The sequence below is a fragment of the Pygocentrus nattereri genome, chromosome 23 (assembly GCF_015220715.1).
Source record: "Pygocentrus nattereri isolate fPygNat1 chromosome 23, fPygNat1.pri, whole genome shotgun sequence".
Classification (NCBI taxonomy): domain Eukaryota; kingdom Metazoa; phylum Chordata; class Actinopteri; order Characiformes; family Serrasalmidae; genus Pygocentrus; species Pygocentrus nattereri.
Window position 1 is genome coordinate 13,733,562 of NC_051233.1, and position 17,763 is coordinate 13,751,324.

At 37.6% G+C, this 17,763-nt stretch overlaps 1 protein-coding gene across 4 annotated transcripts in view; it reads right to left on the reverse strand.

Annotated features, from left to right (window-relative positions):
• Window positions 1-17,763, reverse strand: part of pip5kl1 (phosphatidylinositol-4-phosphate 5-kinase-like 1) — a 29,861-nt gene that overhangs the window by 6,655 nt on the left and 5,443 nt on the right. For 2 of the 4 annotated variants that reach the window (XM_037533214.1, XM_037533216.1), the window contains 8 exons: window positions 10,663-10,713; window positions 9,547-9,701; window positions 6,639-6,763; window positions 6,500-6,534; window positions 6,317-6,372; window positions 4,070-4,182; window positions 3,276-3,438; window positions 929-967 (listed from right to left, as the gene is read on the reverse strand). In XM_037533214.1, coding sequence (XP_037389111.1) covers window positions 929-967; window positions 3,276-3,438; window positions 4,070-4,182; window positions 6,317-6,372; window positions 6,500-6,534; window positions 6,639-6,763; window positions 9,547-9,701; window positions 10,663-10,713 — 737 coding nt within the window. The remainder of the gene's footprint in view (window positions 1-928; window positions 968-3,275; window positions 3,439-4,069; window positions 4,183-6,316; window positions 6,373-6,499; window positions 6,535-6,638; window positions 6,764-9,546; window positions 9,702-10,662; window positions 10,714-17,763) is intronic. The other 2 variants (XM_017701644.2, XM_037533215.1) reach the window with 1 other exon arrangement.

The window sequence follows — 17,763 nt, forward strand, 5'->3', positions numbered from 1 at the left end:
TTTTCCAGCTAGCTACAATTTTTTCAGTAGCTATCCCAACTGAAATCCCTGATTATCTTACACCTGAGTTCTTATCTCTTTTAGCCATTTTAGATGCACATGAGTGAGAACTTTAAAGGCAGCTTTTGGTGGAAGGAAATAGCTGTAAGTGGTTGGTTTTAAGAATATAAGGGTTACAGTAGCAGTAGAGATACATTTAGTGTTGGAAGATTTGTGTAATTTTCTATTATCTGTATGTTTATGGCTTTTTCTGACACTGAACAAAGGAAATGTTTTCACTTAATGGCTGTTGTGACTAGAAAGTAAACAAAAGAAAGAGTAGTCTTTCACTTTTGCATAGTGCTGTACTAAAACTACACTGAATACGCAAATGTGACTGAAAAAGCAATTTATACAATAGTGGAATATAGACAGTAAAACCAATACAATAGAAGAATATAAACAATAAAAACAACTTTGGATTTCTACATTAAGAAATGGCCTAAGAATTGTATTTCGGCCAAAACCAATGAGTAAATACATCACTGAATATTATTCTTCATATTATTATTATTATAATGAATTATAATTTTTAAATGATAATTGTAAAATTGATGCAGTTGAATCGCACCTTCAGACCGATCAAAGCATTTTTACACTCAAATAAAGAAATGTTACACAATTAGCTTAAACTACAGTATCAGATGGCTTGGCGGTTTGTTAGTTTGTTGGCTGAAGCGCTTGTATTAGCTCCAACAAACATGTCCACCTGAAACACCCATGCTTTCAAATAAAGCCAAAAAACGAGACTTCTGTATTATATATTATAAATATACGTGACAGTAGCAAGCGCATGCACAATTATGGTGAAACAGTTTAAAGAGCTGGTTATCTTTATGCTGTTATTTTGCAAATGACAGCAAAGATCACGTATGTCTCAACTACATGCCTGCCTGCCATTGGCCTTGTGGAGAGCAAAGAGAAGGATCTGGAAACAGAGGTGAACATGGAACATTCAAAGTCAGGAAAAAACCCATAATTATTAACTACTGAGATAAGCACTTGGCAGAAATGGGGAAGGCCTACTTTTGGTTTTGGTTCTGATAAAGCATTCTCAGTTTTCAGCTTCTAATGAACATTAACTATCAAAATGTAATGATGTAATTATGGCTATGATCAAGTCTTTTATTATGAGTGTTTCTTCAGTGACGAATCTGACAAGAAAAACTATAAAACTTAGACAGGTCTTGTATTTCCAGGCTGGCCACTAGAGGTCACCATAAGAACCTATTTACTCTAACTACCATCTTTTAAGATAAATTTCACCAATTTCTCAAAATCTCCACATAAATAAACAGTTAATAAGTAAACACAGCTATTCAGTGCATTTTTATATAAAATGCTGTGTTCTAGAGAGAGTCAGAATTGTTCATAGAGGCTGTGAATGGAACCAGATGCCCAAGTTATTACATTAAAATGGTCATGATTATACTACCTGATGTCTGAGACATTGTTTACAATAGTTCTGAGAAAACGGTTTGGCCTGAAATGTATTTTAAAACTCTACTCAGGGTGAATGGGACGTTGTAAGGCAATATCCCCAAAGAAAACATACTTTTTTAGATTTACCACTATTTTGTCAACAACAACATAACATGCAAAAACTCAGATGACACATGTAGGTTTACTACTCGTTTTGGATAGCAAATAAAAAGGCTATATTTGTGTTAAAGACATTGTGAGATCTGGTTCCTATCATCACCACTGTAAAGGGCATTTCACATCAAAACACCTCTCAATGACTTTGTTTGCATCTCAAACATGGAATAATATAGAAACTTTGAAAAACTGGTGGAATTCCCCTGTAACATAATATGATTAATTATGTTGTGTAATTTAAAAGACAAAACTCTTGCTTGTGCATAGTCTTCCCTGTACATGTAATGACTGTGACTCACCCCTAAAATGTCATATAAGTTTTGATTACTTCACCGTGCGCCAGTGAGCAAAGGAAGAAAATATTAACCAAAAATATCATGTTTCACTTTTCCCTTCCACCACCTGCACCTCTTCAAGAGAGAACACTCAGGTAGCTCAGAAACCCTCCTTGATACTTTTGTGTGAGTATGGAAGGACAATGCAGTGTAATTTTCGATTTGCTTCGAACACTAAGGGCTTAAAGAGGAGCGCCACTGACTTTTACTGATTTCTTTATAATTGACTCAGTACGTGTGTAGGTTCACTGCTCATTTTAGATAAATATAAAAGAAAATTTGTGGTGCAGACAACATGACTGCAGGTTCCTATCACTACCACTGCAAAGAGTCCATAGAATTCTTTACAATGTACCATTTTAAATCAAACTTTGTTGAACATCAACAACTGAATTAAGCAGATTTTTTTTTAAATTGTGGAATTCCCCTTTAACACATTCAGGTACAACCTTTATGGGGAAATTCCAACAATTTTTCAAATGATCCATAATTCAATTGCTGAGATGTAAACAAAGTCAGCGTGGTTTGATATGAAATGATTAATTATAGAGAAACTTATTGACAATGATTTCTTTACAGGAACCAGTGGTCACGATGTCTCCAAAACAAAAAGCCACTTTATTTACTTTTCAAATAATCTGTGAACCTACATTTTTAATATTGTCGCTGTCCAAAAAATCTCTATTTAGTTTAGATTTAGATTTTCTTTGTACATCATTTGAATTTGGAAACAATGGCTGTTGTAAAGACTTCATGATAAACACACCAACAGAACATGGAGTTTAAAAATACATTTTAGGTCAACCCCTTCTCTTAAATCATTTGAGGTGACAACTTTCTATGAGGAGGATTTTAGAGGCATTAAAAACTCTTCAGATATCTGGTTCCTATCATCACTGCTGTGAACTATTCTGAAAAAATCTCAAAAAATGGGCATTTCACTTTAAACCACTCTGAATGACTTTGCTTCCATTTTAACCATTTACTTAGGTAGAAACGTGGAAAATTTGGTGGAGATCCCGTTTAACATTGTAGCAACAGTAAAGTCATCATTTTAAATCCATCAGGTTGCTTAGACGCATTCAAATCAATCAAACTTAGAGCTAAATTTTCCCAGAATATTGTAACGCTCACAAAATTGCATAAAGCACTAAAGCCTCCTTTCACAATGCCTTCACTATTCCAGCAAATCCGTCTGTGTACCATTTCAGTTCTAAACGTATGAACTGAGAACAAGTCCTTAAACAGATATTTGCCTGCATGTAAAGGTGTGAACTGTGTGTGTGAAAGAAAGACCCTCACTTTTTGGTACGCATGATGAGAGTGGCGAAGGAAAGGCTATGGTTGCGCTCGTCCTGGTGCAGGGGCTGATGGGCCAGCAAGAGGCTGTAGTCCAGCACGTTCAGTGCCCGCAGGAAGGCTGTGTCGATCTCCACCTGACGCAGCAGCCACGGCCGCTGGTGGTCTGTCACACACATGCACGCACATCCATTGTTGCATGAAATCCTCCAAACCAAGTGTTTCAGGAAGTCACACTACAGAGTCACATCTTTATACATTTCTGAAAAACTTTTTTACATTTTATTCTTTCCAGCCATCATAATTTTAACTCTATTAGTTAAATTTAGTACTAAGTTTGCTTAGTAGGGGAGCAGTGCACTCACTGTTCTACCTCAAACTCTGTGTATGAGCACTGCCATTGGCTCACAAGCTGCTAAAGGCTGTCATTTTATTGGCTCCCTGCTGAAACATCTGCATAAATTAGGCCGTGCTTCACGTAAATTGGATGCGCTTGATTTCACGCACTGACACTGATTAATTAGCGCTCAACTGTCTGTTTGTTTTCCCATTGTACAATAGTTTCATTGATCACACGTAGACTTGTTTGCATGTCCTTAAATGAAGTCAAACCTGGGCTCTTTTTTAAGGAACTTTGATGTATAAGGGTCATTATCTGTGTAAATCTGAAGTGTATATATGCCCAGAATATATATTATAAAACAAAAGGTGTCTGAACACTTGAATCCCCTCACTGTACATGCATGTGTTTGCAACTTGAATGACTAAACTTCACTAAGGTTAAGACATGTCCTTACCTAATGTGATAAACTGTCCCTCAAAATTGAGATCCTTGAGAACAACAATGACCTGACTGCCCTCAGGTGCTGGGTCAGTCCACCGGCTCACCTCACAGCCTTTAATGTCATACCTGCAGTGAAGACAATCATAGTTTTCAGAGTGTATTTCAAATACCAGAGTTTTGAGTTTGTTCATTGAAGGTACAGCAAAAAATTGACAAAAGTACATTGTAAAGCTAAAAACAGTAGCAGCAGCCTTCTTGAAGCCTGAATTCTATCAGTGATTTGGTCCCTGTTTTTTAGATGACAGTGTCATACAATGTCAAAAACCACATTTTATCTCCGATTACTCAACAATTCAATGCAGTTTGAAGTGCGTGTGTAATGATTTAGGTTTTACAGCAGTATAAGCTTCCATTACTTGTTAGCTACATTAGCATTGTAGCTCCAGTGTGAAACTAAAGAAGCAATCTTCAGACACAATGCAAGTCTGGACTGATTAAGCAGGCTAAGAAGAAAACTGTATGTGTTTTTTTTTTATTATTCACAAAACCGTTACTTTAAATACTATACTATAATATTGTTCAAATATATCCATAATATATTACCCTTATTTTATGTCACAACTAAAAGGTTCATAAAACCTTTGCTGTTGATAAGATTGGCCCTGAATTTCACATCCCATAGCTGTTTGCCCACTAATTAATCTTTATCCAGCTGGGGGTGGGGGTGGGGGGGGGGGGGGGGGGGGTGGGGGGGGTTTGTAATTCCAGACTGAATTAAAGATTTGGCATGGAGTCCTTCTTTAAACATGAGAGTCTTTGCTGCTCTTGGTAGCCAGGGGGTTTGGAAGATTATGTAACTGTCTTTAAGATTAATGGCTTAATTTTATACTCTGGTTGATACAAATATTACACAGCACCAGAGTATTGTATCTACAACTAGACACTTTTTAGAAAGAGCAAACATTTAATAAGTGCTTACATAAATAGTTCAGCCAAAAATTATATTTACTCAGTTTTCCCATTTACCCTAAAAAGTAGCCAATCTAGCAAAACTTGTTTGTTGCCAACGTTGGTGCAATGCTAACGTTGCTTGAAAGTAGATCAAAGCACCCAATACAGCTTACATCTCATCAGAACACACTGGGTGTAGAGCTCTTCACAGATAAAACTACAGTCTTACAAGATTCATTTCTGGGTGGTTGTGCTTCCTTTCAGAAACATCGAGAAAGGACGATAATGCTGCTTGGCAAAGTATTGATTTGTTCTACTCAGGAAATTGTGATATAATACCATTACTTTTTACTTTTTTCAAAGAGTCTAATCATGCTATACAAGTACTATTAAAATACTATTCAAGTTTGGCAAGAGAAAGCTCCAGTGTCTTTTTTGTCTTAGAGGATAGTAACATTACAGGCCTATAAACATTTGCTATTCGGTTCATACTGATTTGCTGCTCGAAAATAGTCCTGTTTGTCTTTGTGTTGAGCTTTAATTAGGCAAATATGGCCCCAACAGCAACATGTAAGGTGGAACAGAACATCTGAATAAGAAGCCAACATCAGTCCCATCTGGTTAGCTTAATTACCTGCATAGAGTTTGATGTCATTGACTAGTCATGCATAGATACATGTCTGTTAAAGTGGTTCATCCAAAGCATTACTGTACCAGGCTCTCTCGGTGATAAAGATTATCTACTTTGTTATGTTTTTGGGTTTTTTTGAACCTGCTGGTGCAGAGTGCCACATTTTCTTAGCCAAGCAGAGGAGGATGGGGAGGAGTAATGTTCTATAGGGGAGGTCTTTATAAATGACTGATGGAGTGATGGGGCGGATGCATGTGCTGAGAAAAGCAAGATTTATCTGGGGCAAATCCATAATCAGGGTCAAAACGGTCCATGGTCAGAGAGCTAACACGGAGAGCAGGCATGACGAAAATGAACACAGGGATAAACAAACAATTCAAACATCAAACAAAGAATATCAAACAAATCAAACCTATCAAACAATACAAAGACCAACCAACAACTAGGAAAAACACAGGGCTTAAATACAAGAGGGCTAACAAGGGATAACAGGACACAGGTGGAAAACACAGGTGGGAACAATCAGGAGCAGAGTAAGAAAACAAGGGGGCTGGACTGGGAAGGAATCAAAACAAAGAAAGCACATGGACTACACCAAAATAAAAAGCACATGGAAGACTGGCAGGGGCCAATTGTGACACTGGGTTAGTATTTTCAACATCAAGGACACAACATTACCTGGCAACAATTCTCTCATCAGGGTAGAAGACGCTCTGCATCACTATAAAATACTTCTGCAAATAGAAACGTCAGACAGACGGCAAAGTCAAAGTCTTGCCTATGTAAATGATGAACTAGCAGCACACAGCTTTATATGACACACAAAATATGAGTCAATCATGACAATCAAAGCATCTGTACCTTCCTCCGATGGGGGATCTTGATTCTGTGAACACCTGTTGATATGAAAAGCATTTCAGATGAGATGCTGTTTATAGACAACACATTTATGCTCAAGTCTGAGTGAAGTTTGAAGTTTGTTGTGGTTGTTGGCTCTCACCTAAAAACTTAACCAGGAGTGAGTGGGGGAACTTCTCCAGATGTTCCATATAAATCCTCAGATTAGACAAGAGGAACCGCACCTCCCTTCTGTTCTGGGTCTTCAGAAAGAACCGCTTATCATTCCTACAGTTAGACAGAAAGGATTACGTCACTAAAGAGTGCAATGCTAGTTATGATAATAACTCAGATATCAGAATCAAATTGTTAAGATAATTGATAAAACAAATTTCTAGATGTAACCGTTATTTCAAACCAATGTTTCATGATGTATTGATCTCTCTCCAGATAAGCAGAATGTTCAGGTGACTTAGGCTACTACATTAAAATGCCTATATTTTTATGCTACTTCAAATGGAATAAGTCTCAATTTCTACATTTTTCAAATCAGCATTTAGAAATATGTACAAGTATTGGACATTGGCATCATTCTAGAAATCCCATTGTGCATCCCTATTACCAGTCAAAAGTTTGAACAAACCTGATAAAATGAATGTTTTTCACAACTTTAAAGACATTTTCATCATTTCAAACTGACATTCTCTCTGCAAGACAAATGCAACTGGTGAAGTTAATGGCTGAAGCAGATGGCTCTCCAAAACAAAAAAATATACTATTTTCCACATTTCACAATAACAATGAAGACAGCAACAATACGAAATAACATATAGGGAATTATGCAGCGTTAAACAAATAAAAACTATCTTCTATTTTAGATTCCTATTGAAAGAAGCCCACTCTTTGCATTGATGCAGCTTTGCCCTCTCATTCTATCAGGCAGTTTAATGAGGAGCCACCTGAGTAGCTTTTCTAACAGATGTTCCACAAAGACCTTGTAGCCTGCAGAAAAGGTCTTCCTGGCAGAATTTACATAGTTGTAAAATGTATATTTTGGAAAAATTATACAAAGGCATCAACTCACTATTTATTTTTGTCTTAAAGCTGAATTTCAAACATTTTAACATAAGCCTTTGTCTTTAAAGTCAATGTGAAATTAAGTCAGAAATCAGCAACACGCTTTTTCCACATCATGCCTTACACTATTAAAGACTTTGTGGAAACACTTCCTATTTACTGAATTCAGGCGTTCCAACCACACACATTGTAACAGGTGTATAAAATCAAGCACATAGCCATGCGTCTCCATAGACAAACATTGGCCACACAAATGCTTGGACCCAGTGTTTCCTAGTATACTCCCAGAATACTGCTCAGAACATCACACTTCCTCTGCCAGCTGGTCTTCTTCCCAAAGTGCATCCTGGTGCCATCATTTCCCAGGTAAACAGTGCTCACATACCTGGCCATCCATGTGACATAAAAGAAAACAGGACTCATTGGACCAGGAGAACTTCTTCCATTGCTCCAAGGTCCAGTTCAGATATTCACATGCACATTGTAGGCGCTTTTGACAGTAAACAGGGGTTAGAATGGGTACTCAGAACGGTCTGTGACTACAAAGCCTCATGCCCAGGAGGGTAAGATGTATTCTGTGCTGGGACACATTCCTCTCATAACTATCATTAAAAATTTCTGTGACTTACAGGAGCTGTTCTGTTGTTTTGGACCTTGGACCTTGCACATTGCACGTTAACGAGTCTGCGGTACCCAACATCCTGTTGCTGGTTCGTGGTTTGTTCCTCCTCAGACCACTGTTAGTAGTGGGAGTGGGAGCGCCCATTAGCCTAGCCATCTTGTCATGACGATCCAGCCCCTTAACAAACTCACTCAGGTCTTCATTCCTGCCCATTTCTCCCACATCTAACATGTCAACTTTGCTTATCATGTAATTTATCCCAGACCTTGACATGCAATGTTGTTGTGAGATACTCAACATTATTTGCTTCATCTGTGAATGGTCATAATGTTTTTACTCTTTTGGGCCAAACTGGTATTTCAGATTCATAAATGAAAAATCAGTTGACTTTTTAAAAAACACAAATCAAATAAAGTGCTACTGCATCTTTAGTAAGATGCAACCAGCTATTTAGCACAATAAGTCATACATAATTATCCTATACTATGCATTTTGGTACAGGTGTAACAAAAGCTTTCAAAAACAGTGCAAGTGCACTTACCTGACAAATAGTATTACATTAGACAACTGATAAATAAAGAAAATAAATTGGCCCTGTTTGGAGCAAAAATCGGCCGATTCTGATTGTGTGTTCCTATTATTGGTTAACATTATTTTTCCCATCCACTGGGGCACAGTGATGTAGCCAATAATTAGATGATGTTTCTGAGTCATAATCATTACAGTTTGATTACAGATGGATGAAGTTTGTCTTTAAATGGTATTGTACGGTAAAACTGTCAACTTTTATTTTAAGCTGACAGTAAGATTATGAAGAACATGCACACAATCAGGTGTACCTAAACTTTTGACTGGTATTGTATGTGTGAGAGAATGTCAATAAACACACTCATAATACCATAATACCATAATATGCTATGCATGCATAACAACAGCATAATTAAAGAGCTCTTAAAAGAGTCTAATGTAGTTTATAAATTCTATTCAGTCTACAGCAGTTTAGTCCCACTCATGATTTAGTTATAAGAAGTATTTCACTCCAGACTGCTTTTCAGCACAACACATGGTCCAATACAAATCAGCCAATTAGAACAAAGCTCTTTCACATATACGCCATAAATGTTTAATAATTTAATAGCAAATTTCTATGAAGTATTACATTGAAATATTAACTTTTGATCCAAATTGATCTAAAAAAATTACATAAAACCACAGAAACATTATAAGTGGACCTCAAGGGATAAAAGGAATTGTGAAAGATATCAGCCCTTTCATATATCTACAATTGACAGATGGGAGATGGAAAGAGAGTCATACAAACGCTGGTCTGTGTCTGCACTAGCTCGGCTGCAGGCTGTTTGTGCTGACTCACGTTAGAAAGAAGTCTGCTTTGCTCTTTGAATTGCTGATGAACTGCAGGTAGCAGCCTTCTGAGGAGAGAGAGTGCTGATACTCTTTCTCAGTCATCCCCAGGGAGCGGCGCAAGCTGGCGAACACCGGCCCTGCAAACGTCTCCATCCTGAAGTCCTTCACACAAGCAGAAACCAGAAATGTTGGTTACAACTACAGACTGTCTACTATACTACACATAGTCCACTATAGACTGTCCACTATACTACACACTGCTACATACAAACAGTAACAGCTTTAACATTGTACACTGTGCATTACCGTTCAAAAGTTTGGAATCACAGCTTTTAATAATATAAAGTCAGTATGGGTGCAGACAGAGTTATACAATGATTCTAACATACTTGTGTATAAACTTGCAGCAGGTTTAATTACAAATAATTAGTAAGAAATGTTTTGTGTGTTCTGAATGATTAACAGAGCTATAGATATATCTAAAGTATGCATTAATGCTAAAATTAACGTCCATAATGCCTTGTATTTCAAAACCGACAATCACATCGTGAGACAGACAGCCTGACAATAAAGAGTAAATTGGCTTGATAAAGCCAAGTTATGGCTCTTTGTTTTATTATTCTATGCAAGCTGGATCCAAGGAACTTTAAAGGATTGTAGAGTTTATTTGGGAATAGTGTGCTGTACTTTTGAGACTGAATGCATATATGTGTGTGTGTGTGTGTGTGTGTGTATATATATATATATATATATATATATATATATATATATATATATATATATATATATATATATATGAATGTGTTTTTAAAAAAATAGGCCAAGTCTTAGGCCAACACTTGCTCAAAACTATCATTAATTATTATAACAATTCAACAATTCTGTGAGGGAGCTTTTGTAAGCATTAAACTCTGCACACATTTGGTTCCTATCACCAACACTGTGAACAATTCTGACTTGGTAGTTTCTCTAGAGTTTCATTTCACATCACACCACTTTCAGTCACTTTGTCTACATCTTAAGTAGGCATTTTATCAAATCATATAGTGACAGATGTACAAGGACAACATGCAACAGCAATAGTCATGTTGAATTAATAACGCTGAAGTTTGTCATTACGTACCTTATGGATTTGTGTCACCTCAAGTTTGTAATCATCCTCAGAGAGTTCGTCCTACAATGAAAATAATTAGCATCATTCATTCTGTTGCAGCGGCTTTTCCAGCCTGTGGATGTAAACAAATACATACCCCAGCTAAAAACAGGTCAGTACAGCACCTTTGATTAGATGTTTGTAATCCACTAAGTTTCCACTGAGGTTAATTTGCAGTGTCAGTGTGTCCCTAGCACTTCACAGCTCAGTGCTTTCTCCACTCTTAACACCTCAGGTTGGGCTGAAAACCACTCAGCTTGTTATCAGTGCACAGTTCAAAAAACAGTATTCATGATGATGTAGGGGTGCATTAGTGCACATGGCATGGGTGGCCAGGACATCTGTGAAGGCACAATTAATGCTGAACGATAAATACAGGTTTTGGCAACATATGCTGCCATCCAGATGACATCTTTTTCAGGGAAGGACTTGCTTATATCAGCAAGACAGTGTCAAACCACATTCTGCATGTATCACAACATTGCTCCATATTAAAAGATTCCAGGTGCTAAACTAAATGTTTGAAGCATGGAGTTTTCTGAGGAAGCACCAATATTGGAATAGTGGGCCAATGCAGATATCTGATATTTTTCATGTGCATATCTGACGTTGGCAATATATAAATATTTGTAAAATGGAAAAGTTGGAACTATTTACGTGCATACACATTACAGAGAACAGAGTTCAGTCCTGTCAGCACTGAAAACGTTTGCTGCATTATGAAATGAAAAATATGACAAAGTAGACCCAGAAGTGTTGAGCAGCTGAAATATCAACAAGAACAGGAAAACATTTAACTTTCAAAATTACAGCAGGGTCTCCTCAGTTCCCCAACACTTACAGAGTGTTGTTAAAGGAAGAGATGATGAAACACAGTGATAAACATACTGTTTATCTGTCCCAACTTTTTTGGAACTTGTTGTTGACTTGAAATTCAAAATGGGTATATATTTTTCAAAAACCAATAATATTTCTCAGTTTCAACATTTGAAATGTTGTCATTTTATAGTATTTTCCTTTAAAAGTATGGTTTACATGATTTGCATATCATTGGATTCTATTTTGGCAGCATGGTGGGTAGTGTTGTCGCCTCACAGCAAGAAGGGCCTGGGTTCAGTTCCCTGGCCGGGTGACCAGGGTTCGTTGTGTGTGGAGTCTCCCTGTGTCTGTGTGGGTTTCCTCCCACAATCCAAAGACATGCAGTCAGGCCAACTGGACATGCTAAATTGTTCCTAGGTGTGAGTGTGTGTGTGTGAATGTGTCTGTCTGTCTGCCCTGCTATGGACTGGCGACCTGTCCAGAGTGTATCCTGCCTCCCACCCGATGACCGCTGGGATAGGCTCCAGCACCCCCTCTAAGAAAGTACTAAAATACTAAGCGTCTGTCTAATGCGGATAACTTCTTTAACCAAGTATATAAGTATATATTCTTCGTATGTGACACAGATGTGTCATCTGTGCCAGTGTGAACAGCAAGAAACGCAGTGAATCTGACATTTTCAATTCCGATTTGAGACGCTTTCATATGTGGTACTGAAATCCGATCCGTATCCGAATCTGCGGAAATGCGACTCAGTCTGAACAGCCCGATCGGAATTCATGCGACTCTTTTGTCAGTCCAACTTGACATTCGTCATAATTTCGCCCTGAGACTCAGAAACATTTAGGCTGATGTTTCTGAGCCAAAAAAATAGAAGAGACTCATCGAACACGGCCGGAGGAGCCCGAGGCTGCAGTGTCAGAGAATCCGAGGACACGAACCAAAGAAGCGGCCAAATAATGCGCCCTTATTGCGGCGAACTCGAACCCACTAATGTTCACCAGTCTTCATGATTGTTTACCTCTGGACAAGCCGTGAAGTATTATTCTTTTGTGCATGCAGGTCGGTTTGGGAGCAGATCTGTTCAGACTGATGTCACATACACATCACATTCAAAAGATACATAAATTTGTGAACAGCTCAACAAAAAAAAATCGGATTTGTTGAGAAAACTGGTAGAAAACGTTACCTGCTGTGTAAGCGTAGCCTACCAGTACCAATCTGATATCAATGTGCATCCATAATAGTTTTCTATATAAGATGTAAAGGTGTATTATTCAGTGTTTCAGAGGGACTAGCTTTCCAGAAAGAAGAGTCTGTGGTAATGTTACTAACACAGTGGTGTGGGAAGTTTCAAAGGCTCCTACATGAAAACCTTAAGGAAAGCAAAAGTAAGTGGAACTACTTCTTTACCATGTTGCTGATGTCTTGTAAAGTTAGATAAAACCTCATAAGGGTTCTGATACAATTCTCTCATTCTCTCAAATCTGTCGCATCATGTAGTTATGAAGTCTGGAGAGAGGAACATGCCTAAAACCCCTTCCTTTTCCAATCTACCACCATATAAACTCACATCCTCACCTTCTGTTCCCATGACGTATCATTCACAATCCCCACTCCTACCCCATCTCCTCCCTGTTAATCAGTCCTATGTCAGTCCTGCTACAGCTATGAGAGGGTCCGGGCCTTCCAGCTACAGGCTGAAGCCGCCCAGAACTCCAGCCCTCCAGTTCTCAGAGTTCCCCCTTCCCTCAGTCTTCCCTCATATCACCACCACATGTTGGAGGAATGGATCGAATTCACAAACTAAGATATGTACTTTTAGAAGGTAGCAGTTGTAGTTTCAAATTCACATGATATAATTCTGTATTTCAAGCTTTTTCTCATTCAGCAACTACCCATCGGCTTCTATTATAAGTATGTTTCAAGTCAACAGGTTTTCAGGTCTTTTTTAAATACAAAGAATTCTGTTGAAATTTTTCTCCATGGTAATTGACTGTAAACTACAGCAGACAGAGGTAGTGTCTTTAATAAATGACTACAAAATAAACACATTGACTAAAGTACAGACAGTATGAGCTTGTTCACAGGGTAGTGGTGATATTAAAGAGCATGTTAGATAGATGCTAATAGTAACATTGTAACTATAACATTACATAATGTGTAATGCTATTCATGAATGCAAGTGAATGAGGTGAAAAGTGCTTTGAATGAGAGACAACAGAGTGCACATTCATGAGTCAAACTGCTGCATAAGCAAGCTGAGCTTCAATAGCATAGCAATAGTGTAACCTTTACACAGGCCCTGTCTCTTCATGTGTTAGCACAACCGCATCAAAACTCAGAGCAACTTAGTGACAACTATGCTGTGTGAAGTTTTAGAACAGCAAAATCCTTTAGTAATAGATTTTCTTTTTCCAAATGTAGCCAATCAGCCAAGACATGTCTGGTTTTTGTCTTTAGTTTTGTACTGCAGCAATGTGACTAATGTAGCTAACAAGTATGGAAGCTTATACCCATATATTTGCATTAAACTGCATGGCTAAGTTCATCACACATTTGTTTCAAACTGTGGTGAGTTATTAAGCAATCTCCACTAGACTTGCACGCTTTGTTTCTGATAATGTATGATATACTGTTACCAATAAATAGCATATTTCTGTCTTTCAGCCTTTTGGTGATGAGTGATATAGATGTATTCTCTCTCTATTGGCCTAAACGAGAGATTTTTCAAGTAAAAGAACCATAATTTTGACTAAACAGTCCTCATTAAGTGAAATGAGGGCTATATTAAAAAATCTGTGCCTGATGTTTTTATTTAATTCCTATTTAACATTTTGCCAGGACCCAAATTCAAAATATTGCAAACCTGCAACAGCAAAAATGGCACTGAATACTTGAGCTTTCAAAAATAATCTTAAATAAAAATAAATTGTTTTATATGACACAATAAGCTACGTTAGTGATAGATAACTGTTAATCCTGAGCCCAGGCATCTTCTCTTTATGTGTAATCACTGGCCTAAGGAGTGTTATTGAAGAAAGGGGCTTAGAGCGCATATTATGTTGCAGAGCATGCTGGGGACTGTAGTGCAGCTCAGGGTGAAACAGGCTAATAATAATAGAAAATTAGAATAATTTTACGGGCTGAATTTGATTGTGCCACAGGCCTGGTTTGACTTGCGTTTGACACATGGGCTCAGGTTTTTATATGGTTTATAGCTCAGTGTTATAATATGAAAAAACTCTGTAATCTAAAAATTCTATATCTATTTGGCATAAGGACATCCTATTTTTGTAAAGAAAATTAAAATCAGAGTCAGTAAGTGGTACCATTTTACCATTTGGTTCTCAATAAAATGATCAAAAACGAAAAATTCAAGTCTCCCAAAAGTCATGCTGAACTGTAAAATTCGCTACATTATCACTCAGCCTTATTCTCCACTTTTTCTGCAGAGAACTCTCAGCCTGCTGCTGTGGTGCAGCTCTCTGGAATAATGACTGGTTCATTGTTGGACCCTCGACCCCTTTCCTACGCAGCCAACACAATAGAGTTTGTGTCACCAACCCTGTGCTGCTGTCCTGTTTCTCCTCGGGGGCCAAGCACTGTGAGCAGCCGCCCCTTCTAAAGCAAAACAATACAGCACGCTGCAAGTTCATCACCACAAACACAAGGTCACTATGGGACCGTAGCTAAATTCAGTTCTCTCCATGGGGCTTAATCCCCTCACTAATTACTGCTCAATGGAACGTTTGAATGTAGCACAGGCTAATGATGTCTGAATGAAAGAAACCTGGACGTTATATGTGACCATGTGTTGCCCAAAGTCTGCTTTAACACAACAGGATATTCTTGTTCTGGTGGACCAAACGAGACAAATTTCATTTCAGATTTTGCTTGAAGGGCTGATTTTTTACATATGCCACTGTTTACAACTACACTTGAGGCAAAAAAAGTTCTATAGAAAAGATTTTTAAAAATAAAATACGAGGGAAAAAGTATCCAGACACTTTGGCTCATTGCTCTTCCATCTTCCACTCCCCAAAGTTATCTTTCTGCTGTTCTCGCAATTCAAGCAACTGCACCTTCTTCAGAGACCAGTCTTAACCAGAGTTATTTTGGCTCTATGTTTGGCAGCATTGTCTTATTGAAGTGTTTGTCTTCTCCCCAGATGCACATGAGATTAAATTCTCCTCAAAAATGCCCCAGTACATCTTTCCATTTGTGTTTCCTTTAATAATGCGCCTTGGTATCGTCTGCAGAGAAGCAGTGCCATGTCATGATGCTCCCACCTTCATACTTCACTGTGTACATAGGATGCTCTTCGGATCATGCATACAATTCTTCCTTCTTCAAAGATGATGAGCTGAATTACTGTCAGAGCTCTATTTTTGTTTCGTCTGACCAGAGTACAATGTTCCAAAATAGCCCTGATTAGCCTAAATGCTTTTGCATTTTTAGACATGTGGTTCCTTTTTAGCAGAGGGGTTTTGCATGGGATTGTCCCTGAGAGCTCATTCACTATGTTTGCTACTTGTTGCATGAAAGCTTGCCAACCAATGACAACCTCTTTTATGACTTCAAGTAAAATTTGCACAAGGACATTTTGATTTTTATGTCTGCAGAGTTAATATGAAGATCTTGATTTTACTTTTAAGTCTTATATACGTGTACATTTTTAAAGATATTATGTGCGTAAATTTGAAGTGGATATGTGCACTTAGAAGTTCATAACAATACAAAAGCATAAGTACCTTTTTCTCTCACTGTAATTTGTTTAGCAGGCTGACACACGACTGAACATTGTAGGTTTAGTGTGCATGACGTTAGACAGTAAATGATGCCAAGCTGACCATATTGCATGTACATATACTGATCTGGTCATAATGCAGGCTCGACTTCCTTCCCATCGGGACAACTACATCACATCACCACATATCTTAAAACATCATGAATGTATATACAAAGTTTTTTAAATGTGTATGCAAAACATCCAAACATGGGATTCATCAAGAGAAAACAGGGCCTATGTCACCTCCACAATAGTGGAGTAAATATATGCTACTTATCAAGATAAACATTTGGTATTATCTTAGCTCTATATTATCTCATCTGTGTCATTGCTTTATATGATTTGAATTTAATATTTTTTCCTATTACTGTTATGCTTTATCACCTGTCTGCAAATCATTTTGAGCTGCCCCTGGTATGAAAAATGCTCTATAAATAAATGTATTGTTATTATTACTATTAAATAGAGTGGAGTTGGATAAAATGAAAATGATCAGCTTATACTGATAATCTAAAATCTAACATAATCAGCTCACATACTGATCTTTCAGACTGAATTGCGTCATCCCTATTTTATAACATGCTAATATAATTTTCTTTCTGTTAATTTACCTTCAGGATAAAGTTCTATCTACTCTGAGGTGTAGGTCCTGAAATTCTTGTCTCTTAAAATACCCAAAAATTTACATAAACATTAAAGGGTCACTGTTTTTTTGTAGTATCTGCTAAAATTCTCAGTGAATTCCAGCAGCTGTTCAACAGTAAGGACAAAGAGCTGTATCTACTGGTCTGACAGCCAATCAGGACAATGAGGCAGATCTTCTGGCCTGTCAACAAATCAGAACAAGGAGGGATTTCTAATGGCCTGTCAACCAATCAAGACAAAGAGGCATATCTACTGGCCTGTCAACCAATTAGGATAAGGAGGCATATGTAATGGCCTGTCAACCAATCAGGACATAGAGGTTTATCATTCTTAATCAAGCTGTTCTTAGACAGCACATAGTGGCAAGACATTGCTGTGCCTCACAGCTAATAAGACTAGTTTTGATACCATCTGTGAACTGTTTAGTTCTTGTAAGAGCATCAACGCAATGCCAATTCCATGACTAGGTTTTCTACTGTGTTTACACTACCAAATAAACCAAGAAAATAGAAACATAAAAACAGAAACTTGAAAGAAAATGACAGAATGGCCATAATTCAAAAGCAATGAAAAGCTTGAAAAACTAGAACTTCTGCCTGACCAAAATTGTATCCATGTGTTGGAGATACCTAGAGAGTGACCTAGTCATGGTAACGTAAGCAATTCCACAGCAGCAAGCACCAGGATTTCTTTTTGAAGCTTTTATTTTCTGGCAGAAATCAGACTTTATATCTGTGTGAAATACAGAATTATGGAAATCTGACAGACAGCAAATCAAAGCCTCCTGTGTTTGTAATACACCATCACAAATCTCT